The 25,516-nt window shown below is 38.8% G+C and overlaps 1 protein-coding gene across 1 annotated transcript in view; it reads left to right on the forward strand.

Moving 5' to 3' along the window:
- FMN2 (formin 2) overlaps positions 1–18,175 on the forward strand; it is a gene marked incomplete at its 3' end in the record, with an annotated part of 164,246 nt that extends 146,071 nt beyond the window's left edge. The window contains exons 17-19 of the mRNA XM_081997623.1: positions 1,623–1,772; positions 16,672–16,753; positions 18,149–18,175. Coding sequence (XP_081853749.1) covers positions 1,623–1,772; positions 16,672–16,753; positions 18,149–18,175 — 259 coding nt within the window. The remainder of the gene's footprint in view (positions 1–1,622; positions 1,773–16,671; positions 16,754–18,148) is intronic.
- Between the last annotated feature and the right edge of the window lie 7,341 nt (positions 18,176–25,516).

Below are 25,516 nucleotides of genomic sequence, written 5' to 3' on the forward strand. Positions count from 1 at the left end.
AAATATAGTGCAGCTGACTATTCTTTTTGAGTGATTCTGTGGGACCACAGGATAGATGATATGTACTTTCCCCAGTATAAAACTGTGAAAAGAATCTAAATAGGTAAGTAAAATGGATTTTTTTCATTTAATCAGTAGTATCACTCACATATAATTCATTTGAAAAAACATAACAAAACCCAGACACAGAAAAGACATTCTATTTATTAATCAAGCACTGAATTGCAGAATAGTGTGCCATTGTAGTCTAACTGATAGAGCTGAAGAAATGGTACATGCAGGTAAGGTGGCATTTGAGTATCAACACAGTGAGGATGTTTTTGTCTTTTGTATTTTTCTGTGCTGCATCTTTGTTGCTCAACAGCTTCATTTTGCTTCAGCAGATGGAAAAGTGAATTACAAATGAAGAGAAAAAGTTTGTAGAATTTGATTGGTAAACTGATGTTAAATTTTTAAGCTTTAGGCTTTTTTATTCAGAAATAGGATAATTTATGTAGACATTTTTTATGTTGGAGAAAACAACTGGAATATTGAGTTTTGAAAACTGGGACAAGCAGTTTTGCAGAGACTTTGTGAGACTGACCCCTCTGAATGGTTGAATCTTTGTGTGTTATTGTCACTATTAAATAATTTAAATCATAACAACTGTGAAAGCACTCTATCTCCAGTTACAATAGTCCATGAATGCAGATCTAATTTCTGTGACTAAAATGATATTTCCATCCATTTAACTGGAATTGCATTTTCTCCCATAATTAAAGTGATTAGAACTTTGCTGTGTGTCCCATAGAAAATTATCATAAGGGTCAATGAGTAATAATAGATCAGTGAGCAAAGCATCTACAATTATATTTCAAAAGACAGCTTTCCATAGAATTTTTCATAAAATAACCAATTCTCCAGAGGCTTCCATGTTGAGCTTCAGATGAGAAAAATGTTCTTAAAAGCTCCAGTATTTACAAAACATTACGTCAACAAATAAAATGGAATAATAGTTAATCAAGCAATTAATTTTGGAAAGAATTCTTCTGTAGCTTCCCATAACATTTCCACGTATTTTTAGATTTGAAATAAAATAGAATTTGTTAAATTTAATTGCAGTCACAGTCCTCACTCAGTGTTGGAAATATGACCTTTGCATTTCAACATCAGTTCTTACTTGAGGTGTAGCTTTTGTTTAATATGCTACTTTACTTTTGCTGTGCTCAGAACCTCAGAGAGCTAACAGAACTTGAAGAACTTTGTTTACAGTCCTTTATAGGCTTTTTGACTCTGTGTTCTGAAAATAGTTTTAAACTCAACAGAAAAGCATTATATGGGCAGATGTCTGGATTTGCAGGGCTCTGGACAGTGCGTTCATTTTAGCTTTTGAAATGGAAAATGCTTTGGTCAAAAACAGAACTTATGATAAATGCCAGATCCCAACTTTGCTGAATAATCATCTTATATTGTGTATCTATCTCAATACAAAGTGTACAGAACTGTTATGTTTTTATATTCTTTTATTTTAGATCTGCTACCAAGTATAATTAAATACCATGTTGGTGTTAAGTAAGGGCGGGGGGAATAAAATCTGCATCAGTGGGTATCGAAGCATTTGCCATTTTTGCTTTCTTTGACAGCTTTTTGGAAACTGCAGCCTATTTCTGTATGAAACCAAAAATGGGAGAGAAAGAGGTGTCCCCACATTCTTTCTTCAGTATTTGGCATGAATTCAGTTCTGACTTCAAAGACTTCTGGAAGAAGGAAAACAAACTTATTCTTCAAGAAAGGTACATTTATTTGTTTGTTCAAAGGCTTTTCTCAGAGAATGTTATTGGGAGCAATTGCACAGAAACCAGTCAGCCTCACTTCATTAGCACACAACCTATTGAATGTCTTTTGGAGTTTTCTCAGTCTTTTTTTTCTTTTTTTTTAAACAGATTTTTTTTTTCTTAATCATAATCATTTTTGAATGGGACATCAATATCAATTTGTGCTAAAGATTTTCAGGTCCATTACCTGAACGACATTTTTGGTAAAGCGTATAACTACTATGCCACTATGAATCCAAGCAATGGGTGACTTGTTTCAGGTCTGAAAGTTGATTAAAGATTTCCCAATAGCATAGTTAGTGAAAAGGAGTCAAGGCATCAAGACATGACATATTTTAAGTATTTGTCCAGTGAATCTGGGGAAAAAGGAAGAAGAGCAGAAAGAGAGAAGGAAAAAGTCAATTGAACCAATGTTAAGAAAAGACTCTGACTGAACCTCGTTGCAAATCACAGCCCATGGACATGAACATGTGTGGCATGGAAGGAAATGGCAAAAGAAAATGAGAAAGTAATTTGGAAAAATTACCCATACTGTCTGGTCCATCTATTAGAAGAGCTATGAAGTTTGCTTTCATCTGCATGCAGATATTGCATTGTGGTCACATTTTGTTTATAAAAATGATGCCACGAATTAATCAGTTATTTAAAAAGTAATAAATGCTGTATAAGGACAAATGAAACAAATACAAACATGAAAACTGCAAACACTGTCATATAATCCTACATCTGTCAGCAACCTGGGTGACCTTGGTATACAGATAATGAAGCTACTTCTGAGGCTTAACATTAACAGGATTGAAGCTTGATGTTCATTAAGTGATTGATATTAGTTTGTGTTTAAGTAACTTGACAAGAACAGACCTCTTTTTTGAGTATTCACCCTATGTAATTGTTACAGACATCAGATTACTGGTTTAGGATATCACTGAAAACTTTCCTTAGGCACCTGTAATGACCAATGTTGTGTACACCATCTATGATTAATGTAAGCGGCTACAATTTGGAGCAGTCTCACAGTTAAGAAAACTGGATTTTGCTCTTATTGCAACAGTGTGGTGCAAGTGTTAGCACAGTACATCAGCTCTCTGGGGATGTATTTCATTTTACTGACTGTCTGACTTAATCTTATGTAATTAAGTATATCTCTTTGGAATTGAGTCGACAATTAAATGCTATCTTTGGTTTCCTATGCAGGGAATTAACTGCCAACTTAATACAGGTTAATTTAATCTTGCTTTTTTTATAGAACAAGATTTAAGAAAAGTGTCCTTTCCTTTCCAAAATACTAGGCTATTTTTCTAAAAAACAAACAAAAACTCTCCAGAGGGGTGTCGCTGCAAAATAATTTTCTTTAAGACATTAACTAAATAAGCACAAAACCTCTTCCTCCTATTTTTGTTACAGATCTAAAGTTTAAGAGAAGAATGGGATTGTGATACAATCATTTAATTCTCTTTCAGTTCAATGTATGTGTATGCTAAGAGGATGTGTTGAAGCAGCAGAGAAAAAAAGTAGCTGCCAGCTGGTCCCTTCTAGGGCAAGGGTGTTTTGAGCCTGAAAGGAACTGAATGTTTATAACCTCCAAAATGCCTCTAGGTGCAGGATGTGACAGGGGAGGGAAAGGACAGTGAGAAAGGGCCTGCAGTGTGAAAGGAAACTGGGAGATCCCTAGGAAGAACAGCTGAGAGACCCAAACACAGACTCAGAGCTGATGGGATGAAGGACACTTTCCCAGGGAGATAGCCAGTGTGTAACTGCAGTCCAGGAAGTTGCTGAGATTAAGACTGAAAATGATCCATCCTGAAACTCACAGGTAGATTTTTGTTTTGAATGTTAGTTTTAACTTGTCTCATCAAGTTTAAATCTTCCTCTTTATAGGTTTTGTTTGTTCAGACCTTTGGTGTCTTGGTTTGTGCTCACCTCTCAGAAAAGTTTGGTATGGTGCTGTTTCAGGTCTGGTGAAGTCAAGCTCTCTTCATTGCCTTGCCTTTTAGGTATTAAAATATTTTGGCCAAATTAGTAGCAAGAGTAACAAAATTCCAAATAAGACAAATTGTTTTCCTGAAAATGAATAATCTTTGGTAAAATAACTGTCTTATCAAAGCCTTTACGCAGACAATATTTTGCTTCCGATCATATTTCAACCTGATATCTGAAGCTGTCCTTTAGGCTTTTTTGTTGATTTTTACATTTCCACTTTTCTTAGCGAAAGACAAGATGCTGTTATGGGAAGGTGTGTGGGTATTGAGAAGCCAAAGGAGAAAAATCTTGATGGAGAAATAAGTGTTGCCCAAAAGTGTAAGAATGTACAACATGATGGTTTTCAAAATCTCAGCTTAGATTGACAGATCCATAGGTGATAAAATCTGAAATCTGTCTATTGCCACTGAAATAAAAATTATTATTTCAAGAAACTAAATTTTCCTTCTTAGTTGATGTTCTTGAAAGTTTTTCTGCTGCTAAAGTTGAAGAGCAGGCTAGAACATTAATGGTCAAAGTAACTTTCTGTAGTTTTTCATTGGTGGCAAAATCAAGTGACAGATACAGTGAGACTTTTCTTTTTAAAGTATTGCAGTATGCCACCTTTGGTGAATTATTTACCAGGTTGATGCCGCATGAAGCATACCTCATTATTATTTATAAAATTTATAACTTTATTCCCTTTTCTTTTTTAGTTTGATCATCTTTCTCACCGCTTGGTTGGTTTGAGGTTTTTTTTGCCTCTTCTCCCTCCACTTTAGTGTTTAGTTTAATAAAATGTTATGCTGTGGGCAATGTTTCTAGAATATTTTATATCCCAGTTTCCATATGGACTGTGTAGGGAAAGGAATTACTTGTTAAGAGGCTGTTCCTTATTTAGTCTCTGCAAATATGAGTCACACTGTTTTATAATAATTTACCCAAAGGCTTTTCATAGATGGTATTTCCTAAGGTGGTACTACTTTTTGTTACAGATGGATTAAAAGTGTATGTTTTAAAGAAAGCAGTCAGCCAGTTCTTATTTTAAACACTTTTCACTCGACATTTCAACTTGTATATTGGTTTTCCACGCATTTATATGCAAAAGATAAACATTGAAGTGCCAGACTTCATATTTCCTTACAAGAAGATGAGAAAAAAAAAAATCGTGCAAAGTTAAAAACAAATTATTTTTTCTGAAGTTTTCTACTGCTTTTACTCAGTTTTCTCACTTGAAATAAAGCAGAATTGGAAAATACCAGCTGTAGAGAAAATTATGCATGACAAACTGTTAAATATAGTAGCAATAAAAAGAAAAATGCACCTGAAAATTCCAGTGAAAGCATAGGTCTGCCAAAAGGTTTTTTGGACAGTACTATTTTTTTGTGGCCACACTGCAGTTAACACTGACTGGAGCATTCCAATAGAAATTGTTATCTGGGTTATTTATAAAGTTCTCAAAAGTATTTTGTGGAGGTTGAAATTTCTGAAGCTATGTCTATCCTAAAGATGTATCCTTTTAAGTGAAAACTTTCAAAGTAATATAACTTCTTTCTGATTAAACAACTTAAAAACAAACAACAACCAAAAAAAAAAAGACCCCAAAACTTAACAGGGCATGTTTTGAGTTTTTAAATGTTGTTGTTATCATTTTCCTTTCATTGTATATTTCATGTGTCACTGGCAGTCTATGCTTTGTGTTCGTACTTTGAAAACTCTTGAAAGGTATCTGTCAGTATAGCCTTCACTTTACATGTGATAGCAAGAAAGTCAAGAAGAGCTGACATGTTTTCCCTAATACTTTTTCAGTGTTGTCTGAAAAAAAAAAAATTTTTTTAGCATTGCAAGCTTCCTGTTCACAGTTCCTGTATACCGAGGCGCATGTTGCTCTCTGAATACATATTGTCAGACAATGCACAGCTGCAGTGACGGCTATGCAAAAGTCTCACCTTTTTAGAAAAGCTCTTAGGAGATCACTCCACCAATTTTCAAATGCCTTTTTTTCTGCTGGAGTGAGAGCAAGTGTCTTGTACAAACTGATTTACAAGTATATTCACTCTTTTCTCATTAATCTCTGTCTGTATTTCCCCTTCCCCAGTTTCTTTATATTTCTGAGGTAGAGCTATTCGGTGTTAAGTGCACTATTCCAGTCTAGCACTTCTGTACGAGAAAGAAGTATTTTAATTTTTCTTGACATCCAGCAAAGGCCTCCAGAACTGTTGCCCAGAACCTTCCACTTTCCTAGGAATTGGGAAAAGATAGCCTGTTGTAGGAATGAAAAGATGAAAGAGCTCATGAGGCAACACCTAATATAACCCTACAGAGGGAAGTCTTGAAAAGTTATGATCAATTTAAAAACAGGAAAAAAAAATGGTTAAGCAACTGCTGGGTATGGCAATCAAATATAGAATATGCAAGTCATTGGTAGCTAAAAAATACAATTATTTATCAGAAAGTCTCATACTGGTGTGGGCAGCAATGGTCCATCTTTAGGACTACAATTTCACCTTTTCTTTATGGCCCTGAAATACACTCTGGCTCATTACAGTAACAAAAAGCAGCCAGTCTTTTTTTAAGAACTTTTATGTTTAAAAGAAAAGTTCCACCGCTGGTCAAAGGTTCATGTCAATATAATTAGGCATTAGATGCCAATTCAGATCTTACAAGGCAGAAACAAGGATGTTTGCAGGGCCACAGTTCCACCCTCCGGTTTCTCTGGGTACAAGCGAGGTACTGACACTCGTTTGTCCACGCCAGCTCCGGATGTGTTTCCATTCCTTCAGCTTGTTTGCTGTTCCATAGGGCCTGTGCAACCTTGCAAAGAGTTACCTAAACACGGGAAAGAAATGTATTTCTAGATGGGAGGTGGGTCGGGAAGAGAGAAAGGGACAGATATAGGTGCCCTGTAAGTGCGTACGGAAGGTATATATGGCTCATGAGCTCAGTCAGGCCCTTGCCTTTATGAAAAGGCGCGTCGCTGAGCAGATACTGACTGTGTCAGGGATGCCAGCAGAGGAGAGTTCACAAGCAGGATCAACATGATGGTAAAATTCTGTAAGTCCCTGATATCTTGCATCACACTAAGCTTGAGAATTTCTTTTGGCTGACTTTATTCAACCCTTTAACTCCCACGATAAATCTTTGACACGTTAAAAATAATCTATAAACTCAAAAAAGTGCACTCGTCTCTCAAATGTAAAAGTTGCCCGTTCCCGTAAGAATAGCAGTTAAGCTGGCACCTGGTGTGTCACACTGCGTATATCTAGATGAAAGGGAGATTCCTGGCCAGCATGTCTCCACAGCTCATTGATCTCCCTCTGCAGAAAGACTGGTATGTCTCCCTACAGACTCCTCGGCAGGATGATTTAAAACTTGCTGTTGAGCAATTTAAAGTCTGGCATTGGATATCTGTACGTTGCACAGTGAGGAGCATGTTGGTAAGCTGCCACTTCTGCTTGCAGAGGAGGGCATTAAATCCCATAGCACGAGCAATGTCCTCTCAGAGTAATTTAAGGGATATTTTGTTAACGCTTGTAATAGGAACCAGTGAGTCAGACTTGAGAGTGAGAAATTGGGGGACATGGGAATATGTACTTGCAAAGAAATGTGGAGATGGAAGGAAAGAAAAGAAGAATGTATATGGAGTGGCAACATGAGAGGGAAATGACGAAAATGTGGAGTACGTTTAGCGGGGTCACGTTTTGCTTGGCATGCTGTTGTAATGCCAACTAAAAGCTCCAAGCATTATGTTAGTAAGTAGTTATGAATGGATAAATACATTTTATGACTTGGGAACTTTAATCTCAATGTCTTTATTGCTCTCTAATCAACTGAGTTGCATGCTGGTAGGCTTGGTTTTACAACTCATAATGACATTTCAAAACAGAATGCAGCTTATGTGACTTTGAACTGAATAATTAAAAGGATCTTCAGTTTTTGAGAGTATTTCAAAAGTTTAGCTTGAATAAAAAACTTTCTGATCAGAAAATACTGTTACAGGCATTGGAAAATCTACTTAAAAGAAGCCCAAACACACCAAATATTCAGAAGCTAGGAACAGTCCTTCGAGGCAGTGCCTCACAAAGAGACAATTTGCTGTCCAGCTGAGAGAGGTTGCTCAACATTTCAGAGCCTTTTCTTTTTTTTTCTTCCTTGTACAGTTTTGGCAATTAGTCCTTTTTTCAATGAAAACACCATCATATTTTGGTTAGGGGAGGAGGGCAGTAACTTTCATTTTTAGCATTGCTTTTGAGGGAAAAGTTTGTGAAAAATAAAAGCATTTGGAGATAAGTTTCTCAATCTGGATCTTTGGCAATTACTTTTAAATACTTTAGTTTAACATTTTTAAGTAATACTGTGTTTTGTAAGGCAGGAACAAATATTTCCAGTCGCAGCTGTAAGCCAACTGGTGCATACAAATAGTAAACTTGAACAAAATGAAGGATCTAGTAAAAAACTAATTGCAAATCTGTGATCTTTCCTAATATTTGTGACTTGCATGAGGCCAGATTCTGGAATGCCCCCACATAAACAGCAGAAGGGCTTTTCAGCAGCCTCTTCTTTATTTACCTGGTGATGGTATTCTATCACATTGGCACGTTACGTTGCATCCTAGTATGTGTCTTGTCCATAAAAGAAGATCGATACCAGCCATCATCTCATAATGAAGTTTGCAATCTGTTTTCGTGGCTATAGTGTCAGACTGGATGTGACAGTTTAGGGTATAGTGAGATGGGGTGCCATGATTCCTACCACATAGTGGTCTTTTCAGGGTTTTTAACCCTTTTATTCTGTTCACCACTACTGAAAAAAGAATGACATTTGCCTATGATAAAAACCAACATACTCAATAGATACTTGTATATTGGTGAAAAAAATGTGCCACTAAAAAATTTAAACAGAATTTTTGACAAGAGGTGCTACACTTCCTATACTTGTGAAATGCTTTCATTCCGAGGCAAAGTGATTGGCATTTGGGGTGCAATAAAATATTGTGAAGTTTTACAAATGAGCAGCATTTCTCATTAAAATATTAATCCGCAAAAGTTTGAGACTCTCACAAAGACTTAAAATCTACTGTATCCCAGACTGATCCTGAACTACTGAAGATGTTAGATCCCTTGGTTACTGCGAGTTTGCCAAACCAGTGCATCGAGTTGGCATAATAATGACAACATCTATTAAGTGTAAGTGCAAGGCTGTGTGCATGTTTATGACATGAGTACAGGGGATAGTCTAACATCGGGGAGGGGTTTGCATTTTTGGGAAGAGCCTCACTGTGTCTGCAGTCATCTTGAGTAATTACATAATTATGAACGGGCACCTTTTGATATGATTATTTTCACCTGATGCAGCAAAGTTGGAGGCCTCTTATTTTCCCATCTTCTGCACTGGAGAACTCTAATTCTGTGGCTCTTCAGCTGACTTCTGCTTCCCACCCCCACCCCCAGTGATCTCTTCTGTTCACTCAATTCTCATCTTTGCTTGTACTGCCAATCTTCTAGCTATCAATTATCCAACATAGTAGCCCCAGTATACCCAATGTATCAATTCATCTGCCCAGGATATGTCTCCATATCCCCTTTAAGATAGTCTCATTCTCCATGTAGTCTGTTCCCCAAGACTTTTGTCATTCTTTTTTACACGTTGCATTTTTTTCCTTCTTTCACCCCATCTGCTGCATAAAAATGTTTTACAGCGAACACATAGTTTCACACTTCCGTTCACTCACGAGTTTCCTTTCTTTTGCTTGCTGATTGTGTTACCAGTTTTACCTCACCTCCAGCCTTGTTCCCTTCCCTTATCATTTCCTGTTGAATTTCCTCACCAAATAGCCCAGAATGCAGCCAGCTTCTTTGAGAGCAACCAAGTTTTCAGTTCCAAGAAAAACAATGGAAGGTGATGACTATCTTTTCTTAGAGCAACCTCAATTTTCATATGCAAAGTCTGTAGTAAAGTGATTTCCATCTTGCCTCAAGGTAGCCAGGTATAGTCTGAAATACTGGCCACTTTGACAAGAAAATAAAATTAATTTGATGGCAGAAGTCAGGAAATGTATTTAAGTAGGTATATGCACATTTGTATTTTGTTAGAATCATATCCATCCTTAACAGTTTAATTTTTTATGTCATTACATTTTCAAGGTGAAATTTTCTTTAATGCTAAAGTTATCATCTTTAAAATGTGTTTCAACACAGTATCCTTTTTTGTATTTATGCACATCTGTGTACCTCGGTACAGATAAGAGCAGAATCCCTAGATCACCAGTATGATTGCCAGACAGAACTGAGTGAAATGGAATACTTCTGAATTGAAATTCTTTCAGGATATTTTGAAGTGTGTTGTGGGTTACAGTAAGACTTGGCAAATAGGAAGGTCTCATTTTCATTTCAGTTGGCCTCAAAGCCTTATTTTAGGCCCATGTGACATCATGCACACTGAAGAAAATGTGAAATGTATTCCCCAAAGTCTACTCTACACTGTTGATGGAGGAGGGATCTTATTCAGGGTCCTGCTACAGGCTAGTCTCTGTGTTAAGTGGCCAGATTAAAACATTTTAATCTATTTGTCCTTGGTCCTTTGAGCCAAAGTATGATTAATCACTGCACCTTTCAGCCAGCCATTGTCTGCCTTGTGGCCCTTGAAGTAACCATGCAAGGAGCTGGCAGGGATGTCAAGATAGTCTAATACATAATCTCTTTGTTGGTAGGCAGAGGTTAGGTTTAATCACTCAGTTTGATGGAACCAGGTACATTGCAATGTGCTGCTTATCTGTATAAAGTCTTTGCAGTCAGTTACTGAATCACATCTATGTCATCACTTCAACCCTATTGGCGTGAAAGTAAAAGCTCTACATTTTTTACTCTAATTTTATGTTGGGAATTGTAATTTTCCTTTCTGTTTTTTTGCCAAAGAGAAACTCCTCAGCAAAAAATAATTTCAATATTTTAGTAACTGGGTCAAAGTATAAATATAGGCACATTGCTCTGGAAGAGTTTTCAAAGAAGGAGTATTAAAGTTTTCTGCTCTTGAAGTCTTAAAGACATTTGGTACTTGGTATTTTTGGTGAGAATTTTTTTGTTAATTTTTATTTGTAAAGGCACTATTGTTGTTATAAACAAGTTATCTACAACCCAGACAAGGCTACGTAAAATATTTTGGCAACACCCCTTTTATTTATCTGATAATAAGCACTTAGTAATATAAAGAGTATTGGCATCATCTTTGCTTTTTGTTAAAAAATACAGAATATCTGCAGAAAAAATGTCTTTTGGGTTTCATGAACTATGCTGTCAAACTGTAAAGGTAATGTCTGTCTGAGCTTATTGTGGAAACTTTTGTGAGCAGCTCTACTATCTAAGGCATATAACCTTCCAGACTTCTCACTGTGCTTCTATCTGTCATGTTGTAGCGCTCGCTAGTGAAGTGTAAGGCTACCAAGCCTAGATGGAGCCAGTAGGAAATGAATCAGTCTGCCACAGATGCTTCAGACAAAATTATTAATGTTTAGTGGCAGGAAAGTGGCTCCCCCCCTCAATGGATTGAATGATGATAGAAAGTCTCTAAGCCTTGATAAGGTTGTGGCCAGGCTGGCTTTTGGTTTAGAAGCTAGATAAAGATACTCTGACTTTTGGGTTTGTAGGGATGTCTGGTTACTTTTTTCTATGTGCACGCCAAAGTGTAACTTGCTTATTCATCTTACAGACTGTCTTTAAACTTAATCATAGTTTGTATATGTTTCTCTCACAATAAATATGAGGTAGAAGGAGGTGAAAATACTGGAGAAGAGTTTTTATTATCATGGAAATAAGAAACTACTTCCTTTGTTACAGATGACAATTATTAGACTCTCCGAATCTTACTAAGTAGCAGATTTCAAGACCTTAATTCTTGGGCTCTGTAACTGACTGGCTGTTCATTCACTTGTAGATGTGTTTATTAACTGATCCATGGATTGCCCACTGTTGTACATTCCCTACGTGCTTTCTTATTGATGGGGCTATTTGGACATATATCCTTTCTGAAATAATACAAGCAATACTTTAGCTAAATTTAAAATTTAAGGAGATATATTTGTCCAGATTAGAGTTACGACACTCTTAAGTGTTCACTAAGTATTTAAAGAATCTGCCCTGGGCCTGGTATTGTGTCCACTGCTGTTAATACCTTTGCTCTTCAGACTACTACAGTGAGAGTTAAGCAACTCTCTGATTGCCTAGGCTGAGAAGACTAGTTTTTGTAGGATTGTTCTCATTAAGACAAAATCAAGGAAAGAAAAGAAGTAGCAGGCAAAAATTGCTGATGTTATCTTTCCTGTCAAACTGATACAGTCACTTTTAAGCCAGAATTTACATAAAATGAGACAGGGTTTGATAGAAAATGAACCAAGGTCAGTTTACTGAAAGAAAGTGAGTTTGAGAAGCAGTTGAAAAGTATGAAGTGAGATAGTTTGAGCATCAGTCTAGCAAAGAAGCTTAGCACACTGTAAGCTTGCAAATTATTCCCATCACACTTACCAAGTTAACTGTACCACCTGGCTTCTTCAAGAGCGCACCATGTCCCTTTGTCACCTATGTCTTACCCACTCTCATATCATGCCTTGAGCATCTGTCTTGCTTCTGAGTATTTGGTGGCACTTGAGAGCAACAGCTCTATAAAGGGACTGAACAGCCTCAATAACATAAAGTAGTATAGAACTAAATAGTTTATGTAAAAATAGATCTTCAGAACAACAAGTCGATCTATACAGGTGCCTGCCTTTGCCTAAGGGTCATAATTTTCAGGAACTGGGGAACACCCACCTTCCTCAGACTCTTTTTTTCACAGCCTCTCCTGGTGGCAGCCTATCTTTCCACACAGGGCCTGACAATTGAATCCTCACTCCTTTCCTAGGAATGTCTTTTTAACTGTTTCATGCTCTTCGAGCTATTTGTGCTCTGCATTGGCAGAGCAGCGGTGTCACTTTGGCCTGGATCCTGGAAGTATGTCATTGTCTGCAATCTCTTCCCCTTTTGTGACTGTTGGAACGCTCACAAATTCATAGCTCTTGTGTTGTTTTCTCCAAATATCCTCTTCCCTCCTCCCAGTATTGAATTAGATCCATTTATTTCTTCATGAAGTTCTAACAACTCACCATAGTTGAATAGTTAACCCAGTCTTCCTGATATAACTACTAGCATTCATGCAATTTTTGCACCTTTTGGTCTTAGGTTATTAACTTGTATCTCCAGGCTGATCAGGGTCCCGCTGAAGTCAGTGGGAAGTAGTGCAGGAAAAGCTGGAGCAAGAGGAAGGTGCATGGGAATTTGCCACTGTGAGAAATATGACTTGAACCAGGCATGACTTGAGAGAAGCAAGGTTGTTTTGCCTAAATCTTGTTATTTTCATGGATGGGATGATGAAGAATCATGCAGAACCAGTGGAGAAAACCCAAGAATTTGACAAAAAATTGCCAGTGGCAATTAAACATTATTTTCCAACTGAATTAAGACTAGACTATTGCCCTTATTTCAAAGGTAACCTTTTATCTGCTTTTCTAGATCTTGCAGTTTAAACGGTACTGATGTTCGTATCAAAACACATTGTTTTGCTTTTCTGGAAGGATTCGGTTATTTTAATTTATATTTAATAAATTCCTGATTTAGTTGAATGATCAGTCTTCAGAAAATACACTTGCACACTGTAGAAATTGATACCAGTGCCACTGGTTTATGATTTAGCACTGCAGAAGGCTAATGGGTGTCTTTGTCTCTATATTTCACCAGTCTGCTGACTTTTCTTTTATAGATAGACTTTTCCATGCTTCCAGTTTTAACATTGTCGTAAACTAAGCCTCCTAACGATGAGCCTTCGGAATGCTCTCTTTACATTTCTAAGGGCATTTCTTGCTGAAGAAGCATATGTATAAGGTTGTATTGGCTTCAGTGAGGCTCTATCCAACTAACTCGAATCTTCCTGCACAGAGAGCAGGATGGGGTCCAAGAGACAGCAAGCCATCCCAAACCCACATAGTGAGTCAGTGATATGGTTGGAACTGGAACTGAGCGACTGCTAGCTCTCAGCTCTGTCTTAAGTGCATTAGGGAGTAATGCTTCTCATCTTCTGCATTCCTGTCGGTATGAATAAATAGGCTCAAACTCCAAGGAATTTCACAAAAGCTCCCAAAAGCTTGAGGACCGCAACCATGCTAGTGAGACCAGAACCTCTTACATAATCCTGGAAAAATGGGTAGCACAAGCTTAAGGTTGTCGCTTATCAGTCTGGAGGTTGTGGATCATTTTTTCAAGCACAGTCGAAGGGACACAGAAGTTCTGGCTTCCTCCCTCACAGGGTGGCATTGCTATTAGCATCTTGCTGTTTCGAGTGGAGACAGCCTTTCTCCAAATAGCTATTTCTCTAATAGAAGCAGAACATTTAGAGATGTTATGCTGACAGTGACACTTAACAGGACTTGCTTTTTAGAAAATAACCCCTGTAACACTGTTGTCAACAGTTCCATTCTGTAAGAGGATTTTTGTTTTGAATTAACGTGAGACTCACAGAAAGCTGTGCTGTCTTATGACCTGGTAAGTTAGGCAAGCAGTGTGTAATCTATCCTGGAAGGGGGATATTTAGATGGGACAAAGACTGGAGCTTAAGATTCCCTGACATTTCCTGAGAATAACATCTGGATCTGTGTGAACTGGTTTGGTAAATATTTTTGTATGTTACATATGCTGTCATTTGCATGATGAGTAGTCTGAATAACTGCATATATTACATCGCTTCTATAAAACAGTCATTTTGATAACCTCAGTAGTATTTTTACAGTCCCCAGGTTTTTGTACTAATTTGCTCACAAATAACAATTCATTTTCTTACTTAAATGATGTCTACCAGTGAAGGGAGCCAGCTATAGCTGTATTTGAAAAAGAGGAAATTATATGATAGACGTGCTGTTTTATATCTGACTTTGTAAGAGTGGCTTTTGATGGGTTGGAAAGTGCCTGACTGTTTGGAAAAGATCATGGGAAGGCCAATATCACAGATACTTTTCCTCCTTTGGATGTAAGTAGACACAAAGCAGAAGAAAAGGTGGCGTTTTAGGAAAAAGCAAATGTCTTTGAATTTTACTGCATTTTGTACCATTCCCATAAGCTTCTATTTAAAGTTATCACCACATTTTGGCTGCCACTTTTACTGAATCTATTTAAATACATTTTAAAGGTGAATTACTTGGCTGTTTGACATTTTTGTTCTATATCATGCTGCAGCAATATATCTGATTTGCAGTCAGATAGAAAGTGTTACAGCTTGAAAATAATAGTTTTCAAAGCCTTTTTTTTCCCCACCTGTGCACGTAAAGGTCTTTCTACATTAATAAAATATAAGGCCATCAAATGAAGAGAGCAGCTTGTTGGAAGTGCTGGAAAAGAATTGACGTTTAAATTAATTTTTGAAAGTATAAATTTGAAACTTATGAAAAGAACGAGGTGTGTCTGGTGAAGTTGGATAAAGGAGAGATGAATGCAAAGGCAGGTTTTTTTTAATGTGCTTAGCAGACGCAGATGGAGTCATATTTTCAAAATCTGGCCCTTACCACACACACAAAAAATATTTAAAAATAATAGTAACACAAAGTCTGATTCTCACATTGCTCTGTGTAGCCTCAGAGAAATAGCAGACATGCAAGTGGTCTGGAGATGAATCACAAGGAACCGGCCAAGGTTATATCGTTTCTTTAATATCATTTTACTGTTGCTTCTTTTTTTTCCACGGTTGGATAATGATAAAAAGGCAGAGTAAGCACCATCTAAAGTCTATATTGTTGGCAATAGCAAGCCAATATAGGATCTACATTTTTATTTTCTACTTTGTTTTTTATAAATAATATTCTTATCTCCTTAAAAAAATTACACATCTCACACAATTTAATGCTATCACACAGAAAGGGTTTATGCAGATCTTTGAAGCTCAGAGAATTCATAACTTAAATCTGTATTATCAGTGTTTTAATAACCATGTATGTTTGTAAGATTGATCTACAAAATCAGTAAAAATGGTAAAGAAACATTTTACAGTGTGCCATTGAACCCACCAGACTGATTCTGGCAGGCTTCCTGTCGGAGTATAGTCCTCTGCCTTTCGGGGTTCTTCCCTATCTGCGTGACAAAAAGGACATCTATCCCATCAAAAACGTGGTATTTCACAAGTCCCTAATTTGGTACCATCTGTCAAGTCAGGAAGCACTAAGAAGTCAACCCTCACTCCTGGAACTTGCTCCTGTCTTTACATCCTAGCAGCCCACGTGCTTTCTTCTCTAGTGGTCATGTGAGCCTTGCTGCCCACCCGCAGCTGGGGAAAGAAAAAGATGTGTGCAGTGATGTCCGCCACCTTGGCTGTAAACATCATGTTCCACGGCAATTTTCCATTTTTATTTTAAGTTAGAGAGTGAAGACTGGGAATTTAGATTAAGCTGTTTTGCCATTTTAAATACAAACAAAACTGGGTGTAAGGGAAGGTACTGAGGTTGGGAATGGATGAAGAATGATTTTTAAGCAGTCATAAAAAGAAAAGGAGCTTACGTAGCAAGCATTTGGTATGAATGCTCTGAAAGATAATCTTCACGTCATCCAGTGTATTTTAAATCCTGGTATATTTGAATCTTCAACCATAGTAAGTACTGATTGCTTTTGCAGCTAGAATTGATTATGCCTGTCCTTGTAAGTGCCAGAGTCTGATGGTACGGCAACAGCCCCACAGAACGCAAACGCTATTTTGCAGCGCGCACTAATGAAAATACGGGGAATAAGGTTATACACTTTATGCCCTCAGGCCTAAATTTGTATGTTATATCATGCATTGTCTTTGCAAATTGTTTTGGTCTAGAGGAATATTTATAAATTATGTCTCACTTCAGAGTTAAAGAAGCAGAGGAAGTCTGCAGGCAGAAAAAGGGGAAGTCGCTATACAATATAAGGCCAAAACATGACTCCGGAATTGTAAGTAAAAAATGCAGCTATAGTTTTGTTCCCATCCCTCCTTCTACCTTTTTCTCTTTGCATTTTATAGGTATGTTATTCTTGATGTATTTTTTTGTTCTGACTTTAAAAAATGTTTAATGTTTTCATAAAAGGTGTTAGATTAACAAACTTGAATGCTGCCTGCGAACGTTACTCCACAAAATGGATGTAGCGTGAGGAAGAGCAGCATATTATTGCCCCACCTTGCCAATCTGTCTGCATCCCAGTCTTAATGTGGGATGTGCCTAGAAGGCAGAAGTGCAGTTCTTCTAGCTTGTTCAGTCTGTATTTGCTCTCTTTTCTACAGTTACAAAATGTAAGGAAGAATTGTGATAGCTACACATTTTTCAAGTCGGATCCCTGTATTAAATACTAGTGGCTTCTCTTCCAGTGATCTGGATTTGTTTGGAATAGCAACCCTAGAAAAAGATAATACTGTGCTCTGACCATTCCTCTGAAAACAGATAAATAACTTCAACGATAGTAGAGAAGTAATTCTAGCCATTCAATGAAACTTTTCCTCTATGATTGCCTAAGCATTGCTAGGATCATAACGGGTTTTACAGAAAATGAATACTCCTCTAGTGAAAAATTAATCTGGCACCTCACATTAAAATTATACCTGAAGCAACTGGCCATCAATTATATTTGTAAAATATTATAACAGAAGATTTTTTTAATGTGTCTGTGTCCCTGTCCATCCCCACCCCCAGGCATGATTTAACGCTTTTGTGTTTTGTAATCATAGCTATGTTACTGTGACATATCCTTGAAATGAATCAGGTGGTCATTTACTATAATCTAACTAACACAATCTGACACAGGAAGAAATCATACTGCATTTATTGTTTCTTATTCTGAATATTTAGGGAGAGTTGGCTGTGGTTAGTCCCACAAAAAATGTAAATGGAGTAACAGCTTGGTTAGGAATGATAAACTAGATTTTATCAATTTTATCTGAAACCAGATCAAGATGTTATTTCAAAACAAACTCACAAAACTAACATTGATTTGGATTTCTCTCTCACCTATATCTTGCATGTAAATACACTGAGGTTTTTTTTTTTTAAAGAAATAACTACAGGCTTAATCATTCCTGTATCATTATAATTATTATTTGCACTGAAACTGGGACTTTCAGCATTACTGAAAATTTGATAGAGTGAAAAGGAAAGTAAACAAAATTATTTCACAAGCAGCATCTAGGTGCTGTCTACCTCAGTTCTAGCTTCAAAGGAAATTTATTTATGAAGTCAGTTCTACAGTAAGTATATTTGAACACTAGCCTATGTATTTCTTTGCTTTTCATATTTGTGTGATGTGGTTTTATGCATACTCAATTTTCTGCTTTTGTTTATTTGTTTTATTTTTCAGAAAGCAAAGATAAGTATGAAAATCTGAGAGAAGAAAGGCAAAAGCCATCGTTACCTGGTTACCAAAACACAACATGCCTGTGGGTGGGGAGTGAGGGGGAAGGAAACTACATCATCCTGATCATTTGCTTTCTTGACCTTTTTGAATTCGATTTTTGTTCCCTACAGTTTTCCACCAATTGATGTTTTATTGTACATTCATTCACGAATGTAATCACTTTAATGGAGTGCCCAGCAATAGACTAGGTATGGACTTGAAACACCTTCCCTGTACTCTGTATCTCCTTTGCCACTCAAAAACGGTATTTTGTAAAGTGTATGGTATATTACAAATAGGCCAAGTCAGCATGCATAAAAAGCAGCATCGGCATCAGTTCTGAACATGCTGAAAATTGCGTTAAGTTGAACTTCATACGAATGCTACTCGATACAGTGAAACATTTCCATTCCTACTGGCAACATCTGTCTAACAAACACAAATATTTCATGGCACTGCACTTAGATTAGGGAAAGAAACGTTACTCCTAGTGAATTGTTTGTATCTGTTTCATGTTGGCATTTGTAGTTTGTATTTTGAATCGTTAAGTGCTGTTTATACAGTATAATCAATGCTTTCCCAACTTGTTTGGTTGCCCTCCATGACTAAATATTTGTGGAACAAGATGTTTACTGTAACTATCTTTAAAATCGATAAGGCAACATACTTTTACTTCATCTTTTGCCAGATAGTGAATGCCAGGTGGTATGGGGGTCAGAAATCCGGCATTAGAAAACAGAAAAAGTTTAAAAAAAGAGTAAGTGAAAAGGAGGAAAATACAGAAAAGCACAGAAGCATGATAGAGAGTATGAGAGAGATTTGGCTATTATAGTTTGTTAATATATAAAGCAGCTAATACTTTTACAGGAACTTTAGAAGGTATAGTATAGTTTTAACTGCTGACCACTTAAGTCAGACAGGCTTTTGGCCACGTGTACATGACCTCCCTTTTGGAATTAGCTTTACAGTTAATTTAAAACTCCTTCAGAGAGCCATTAAAAGATGCACATGGGGATTGACATTTATGGAAAACAGTAGCCAGTTCTAGTGACAGAACATAGACTACCAACCAATTGACATCAATTTCACACTTAACAGAATTGCAGCCTTTTCCTCCAGGCTTTCAGTGTCCCTGACTAGGAAGTTAATGATTGAAATCTATGACTTAGGGCTTCCATTTTAGACCACATGCTTAATTCCTATTTGCAATTCGCAATTTACTATCTCAGTTTTGATCTGCTCAACCGATAACAATCCTTTCCTCCAGTCCTAATTAAAGAGCCCCAAACCAATCAGCCTGATTGATTGATAACATTTTTCTTTCAAAGCGCACTTTTCCTGAAAGCAGACACTGTGTGCAACTGAATTGGACGCACGTGCTCACAACCTTGGAGCCTGAAAGACACTGGGGTAAGGCAAATGAGCTCTAACCTGCTGGGTTGGGTTATTCCCTGTCTAATCTAGCACGTCGAGAGACATTCCTAGCTGTCCAGAGGCTGATATCCCCTACAGGGTGTCATAAAAGGGAGTGAAAAATATGACCTCAGGAATCTGTTATTCTTCACATATACCAAGCACTAGAAAAGATGGTTTTTTTCACTATGTGAAAAGCAAGTCTCCTGTTGCTGACAAACCTATGTGAAAATCTGTACTTGTAATAATTTCTGGCAGGGATATAAATTACCAAGAATGGAGTTCTAAAATTTTGTGTTGATGGTAGTAACATTGCTATTTGGGGGAGTGAAAAGAAGAGATTATTTGCTGTTACAACTACCTTATGGAAAAAAACTTTAAAAAATAAAGCTATTTTAATGGCACTGATTTAAATCCATGTTTATATTTATGTAAACGATAGTCTTTTCCTCTTAACTTTGCTCCTAAGTGCAAGGATACAGTAGCATGTTTTCATTTGTAGCCTTCCTGTTTCCTTCAGTACCTACAGTATGTATATTACTATACTAAATGAAATAATAGATCATCTAACAAAGATCACTATGTGCAATACTGTATTTAGTGTTTCTATTTCAATTTTTTTAGAATGTTAATTTATATGAAAATAAAAGGAATAATAATTAAGTAACTGCCTTCTCTCTTCACTGCCAGCCTATGCTGTAGTTTGCTAGCAACCGTTTGATCCCTAACCACCACATCCTGTTCCGGCTCCTGTGATCAAGGAAAAAGCTGGTCAGTGGAAACGGGGCTTCTCTTTCCTTGCCTTTGGGAAGCATAGTGACAGTAATTTCCAGTTCTGTGGAGGTATTGCCTCTTCCCCCGGTGGTGGTAGGAAGGAGCTTCACAGTCCTTTCAGACAATCATCAGACTACCCACCACTTGCCTCTCCAGCTTGTGCATGCCTTCCAGTAGTACATTTGGCTTAGGTAACAGTCTCTAGAAATTACTACAAAGGCAAAAACATGCATTAAAAAGTATTATCTGCATATTATAATATCTTTCTATATACTTATATATATGTATAATCTCATTACAGTGTTGTCTGGCAACCTGGTCAGACAGTCACAGACATACATACAACCCTTTTCACTGGATCTGCAGCATGGATGCTGAAAGTTATTTCCAACCTCTTTCTCTGAAGAACAGTGTCAAAGGCTGACTGCAGCTGGTGGTACCATGTTGTGATCTTAAGATGCAAGCTGCTACATAGATTTTCCTCTTTCATTTTACTTAGGCTCAACCTTTTTGGTTGAACATGTCTCTCTCTTCCATAGCTCCTCTCCAGCCTGTTTTCAAACTTCCATACAAGGTAGAGTAACCCACCATGTGTAGCACCAAAGTTGGCCCACAGCACTCCCCGAGTGGATTCCCAGAGTAAGTTTCACCACTGCTCTTTTTACAGTGGCACACTCAGCTTTTTACAGCATTCTGGTCTAATGTTTTGTTTGTTTGGGTGTGTTTTAAAGACACTGAAGACTCTGTTGGTCTCCTCTTCCCCCATTTACTGCAACATCAAGCATACTACACTTAGAGTGAGTTGGCTGTAGTCCTACAAGAGTTCTCACAGAGAAAGGTCTGAGCCTTTGTTGATCACCAACACCACATAATGCTCACCATTACTTAAACCAATGCACCAGCTAAATAAGGACTTTCACACCTGAGGAGCAGATATGACTTACTAAAAAAACAGTCTGGTTTTATGAGGAGCTAAGACAGCTTGTGGCATTTGGCTTGCAAATTGAAGCCTTTCAGAAGCATGGTACTTTGTCATGTGTCATGATGCAGTAGCAGTTTCCTTCTTTGCAGTACCTTTCATCGTCCCAAAGCACTTCCAAAAGTCAGTTAGGTATTAACCAGCAGTGGCAGTGGGAATGCAATTAGTAATGTCTTCCATGGGTTGACATTTTTTTCTTGCCTGATTTATTAGTGAACAGCTTAAGAAGTTGGAAGCAGTTATTAATTTTGCTGAGAGAAGATGTAGTAAGTAAGTCTTTGCATTGCAATTTTGTTGCATACTCTAGGCAAACAAGCAGAGCTCAGTTTATGCCAAGTTAATTAGATCAGTTATTTAAGTTACACCAATTTTAAGCTGCTACGGACAGAATAAGTGGAAACTGATGGAGCTGAGTTTTTCTGAAGATAGTGTGAACTGGCTGACAAAGGGAGAAGACAGAAAACCATGGCCAGCACCATTCAGGTTTGCTACCCATCAAACAAATGTGATGATTCATGTTACAGAACAGGTTTACCAGGCCATTCCCTTGCTTAGGACAGACCCATCTGTACCTGTGTTGTATCTGACATTCAGCCAACCTACTTGTAAAGGCAACCAAGGGTAAGTCCATTGCCTCAAAAATATGGTATCTTTCTGAAGATTAAAGGGTCCCCGTTGAGTCAGTACTGTTTTCTCATTTATTCCCAGCTGCAGCTCAAATGTAAGCTGTTAGAAACTGGGGGTCTTCATTTGTCACTGACCCCAAATTGGAGCCCTGCTAACTCAGCAGTTCCATGGCAGCAGATCTTAACATTTAGCATCCTGCTCCTTCCCCTGACCCACACCACCACTCTACCTTAAGAAATACTGGATCCATCTGACCTAAAGCTTTTTTCGTTTACCCTTGCTTTGCTCTTGGATTGCTTCCACAAGGGGGAGACTTTTGGACGCCAGCAGATGCTTCTGGCAGGGTGCTCCAGCCGTCGGGCAGCAAGAGGCTGGGGGAGCTGGAGCTGGAGTCTGGGCTGTACTACAAACAGTAGAGGTTCAGGCGGGCGCTGGGCAATGGTGCTATCTGCAAAGAGGGAGAGTGGCTAAGAGACAGGTGGAAATGGGAGCAGGGCGTTGGAGGAGATGGCTGCCTGCGCTCCTTTTGAGCTGAGGCACTTGCAAGTTCTGAGCAGAGGGGCCTGACCATTGCTAGGTAGCTAAATCGCAGCAAAACAGTAACTCTCAAGAACAACAGCTACTTAAAAAAAAAAAACAAAAAAACCAGAAGAAAACCCCCAAACCCATTACATTGCTGAACTAGGAGAGGACTTGGGCAAGAGAAGAGAGCAGAGAGCTCCTCCAGGTTGTCAGCCACATGGGACATAGCCCTCCCGTGCTAGCTGTGGTCTCCATGCTCCTGCATCTTTCAAGACTCATGACAGGCATTTCTTCTGGTCGTGTGGAGGCTCGTTCCTCAGTGTAAGAAAGAGCTCCCTTTCCTCGCTGCAGTTTTCCTTCAAGATTGTTTCGCAACTGTCTTTTCTCTGGGTTGGAAGAAAAAAACCACCAACCAACAAAACGCTACCCTACCTTTTGAGAGACATACAGTGTAATGATTCAAGAGCTGCTGGCAAGTATTAAAGCTCACCTGTATCTTAAGTTCCTCACCCCACTCCCCCCAGTAGTTTGGTGCCTATTACATAAGGGTCTAGCTCTATTTTAAGTAAAACCGCTTAGGTCAGGGTGATTGATAGATATTTCTCTTACCACAAATGATGCCAGCAGTTCAGCCAGTGGTGGAGCTTTGGTTATCTTCTGGTCAGTTAACCAGAAAGACAGAATTTGTGTGTGCAGAATCAACTCCAGAATCTAGGATGAGTGCAATTTATTTTTCTCTCTTGCCTTGCAGGTACTTTTGAGAGGGGGTGGGGGGCAAGGGAGGAAGTAGGTACTTAGGTTTTCCCAAACTGTCAGGGTGAGACATCATTTACCTGTATCTGGTAGGGTCAAAAGGAAGCCAGCGTTAGACAGCAGTTGGACACAAGGTGTTGAAGCAAAGCCCATACACCTGGATGCCATATAACCCTAGAGTAGCTTTATTATTTAATCTATAATTTAATAGTAGACCTATAAAATAATTACATTATACTTAAAGCATTTCTTCATTTTTGTTTTCATTTATAAAACAAGAATTAAATACAGTTTCGACCATTACAAGCTCAACTCAGTTTTTACATAAACACAGCTCCCAGAAGGAGCTTTTAAGCTGCAGCATATTCATATTGCAAACTGGTGAAAAACCCAGGCAGGGCATAGCTTAAAGATAAGGATTCTCGCACATTTTTCTTAACTGAATTTGCAAGGGTGCTTTTCTCTCTCTAGTCCAAAACACCCGACTTTCAGTTCGTTTCTTTCAAGTGGAGACTGAGATCCCTGGAGTCAGTCTATTAACAGACTCTGGCTATTGCCACTGTCCCACCCCACCCACACCAGCACTCTCAAGCCCGGATCGAACGGTGCCCATCCGGTGGCAGCGCCGCAGTGACAGCCTCTGAAGCGATCCCCGCGCGAGGAGGCTCCCTGTGCACTTCTGACACGCTGGAAGATCCCATCAGGAAAGCCATGGCCGCTCACGTAACGGGGCTAAACAGGCCCGACCAACCGCATCCTGCCTGTGCCAATCCCCGTAAACCGCTTGGTGAGCTCTCGTGGAGCTCAGTCCCGAAAGCCTCTTAGAGCAGCCTCTCTCACATAATAGAGACCTGTGGCCCTGAACCCCGCGCTGGCGCGAGTGCTAAACACATTAACCCCTTGAGGCGGCGGCATGTGACGAGGCTGGTGGGAAAGGGCTCCCACAGCAAGCGGGTTTCACCGGATGCAGATGCTGAACTGCGAGACATGCGTCAGGGAGTCGGCGTGTCATTTTTAATTTGTAAGCTTCAGAAAACTGAGCACGCAACGGGCTTTGGTTTGGGGGAAGGGGCTGGTTTGTTTTGAGACATAGGATTTTAATGCAGCTGGGACTAATACAGATCAGAACTGGAACAAACGGGATATACAGGACATGCTAAACTCCATCAACTGAATAACAACACAGTATGATTTAAAATGAACTGCAAGTGTTCACCGGCACTGATTATGTAGGACTCAAAAATTGAGTGGACCACCAGTACTGCAGCAATTACAACTTAGTCTCTCCCTGCTCCTACAGCTGCGACCCATTCCAGCAGCACTGACTGATGGGTTTGTCCTTTAACACTATGATTTCCAATCATGGGAGATACACCACTCCCAAAACCTGACAACACTGATGCAGCTTTTTTATTCAGTCCAGCAAAGACCAAATTTCGTCCTTCGTGTGACAGTGCTTTCATACCTTAAGTGAACGTTGTTCCCTTAAGCGTTCTCAGCTCCCCTCCCAACTACCCTCCCACCTTCCCCAGTCTGAGCAGGCATAAATATAAGGCCATAAATGGATGTTGTCCTTCTGGAGTAAGAAACACACACACATCTAACACACAAAATCCTACCGAAAGCCTAGTTAAACCGTGTCCATTTTAAGCCAGGCAGCTGACCTAGCAACTGAGTCTCTTACTCAACACATTTTAATCTCTGGCATATTCTGCCACAAGAAAAATATACATGGCTCGGTCTATAATACTTTAAACAGCTGTTTACTATAGCTAGGTTACAAAATAAACACTGCTGCAGAGACCACGTGTTCGATATACTCTAACCACAGCAGCATCAGATCCCACCCTCAGTCTGCTCTGTGGTCACGGTGGCTGACCCAGCGCCTCGCCCTCTCCCCCTCACGTCTTATCTGCCATTCAGACAACAAGCCCGGAACTGTCTGTCATTGCACAATTGAAGTTGTCTTAAGGAGATAAGCCTCATCAGAGAGTCTCACTTGCTTTTTGCACATTACTCCTCGTTACTCTCCCTCATCCGTGTCCCCCAGTCCTGGGCAGCACCCCAGCATTTCCAAGCGGGAGCGGCAAGCTCTGGACCAAAGCACGGGGAAGGCATTCCTGTCTTGTGGAGGCGACTGGAGTGTAGGGCAGAGGGCTTTACTCCACACAGTGGAAACATTTAATGCTGGATTCAGCCAACTGGTCACTTAGATGATCAATCCCAACTTCTGGGAGCCTGCTCCACTCCAGAAGATTCAACCG

The sequence above is a fragment of the Phaethon aethereus genome (genome assembly GCF_964289735.1).
Source record: "Phaethon aethereus genome assembly, chromosome: 3".
NCBI classification, from domain to species: domain Eukaryota; kingdom Metazoa; phylum Chordata; class Aves; order Phaethontiformes; family Phaethontidae; genus Phaethon; species Phaethon aethereus.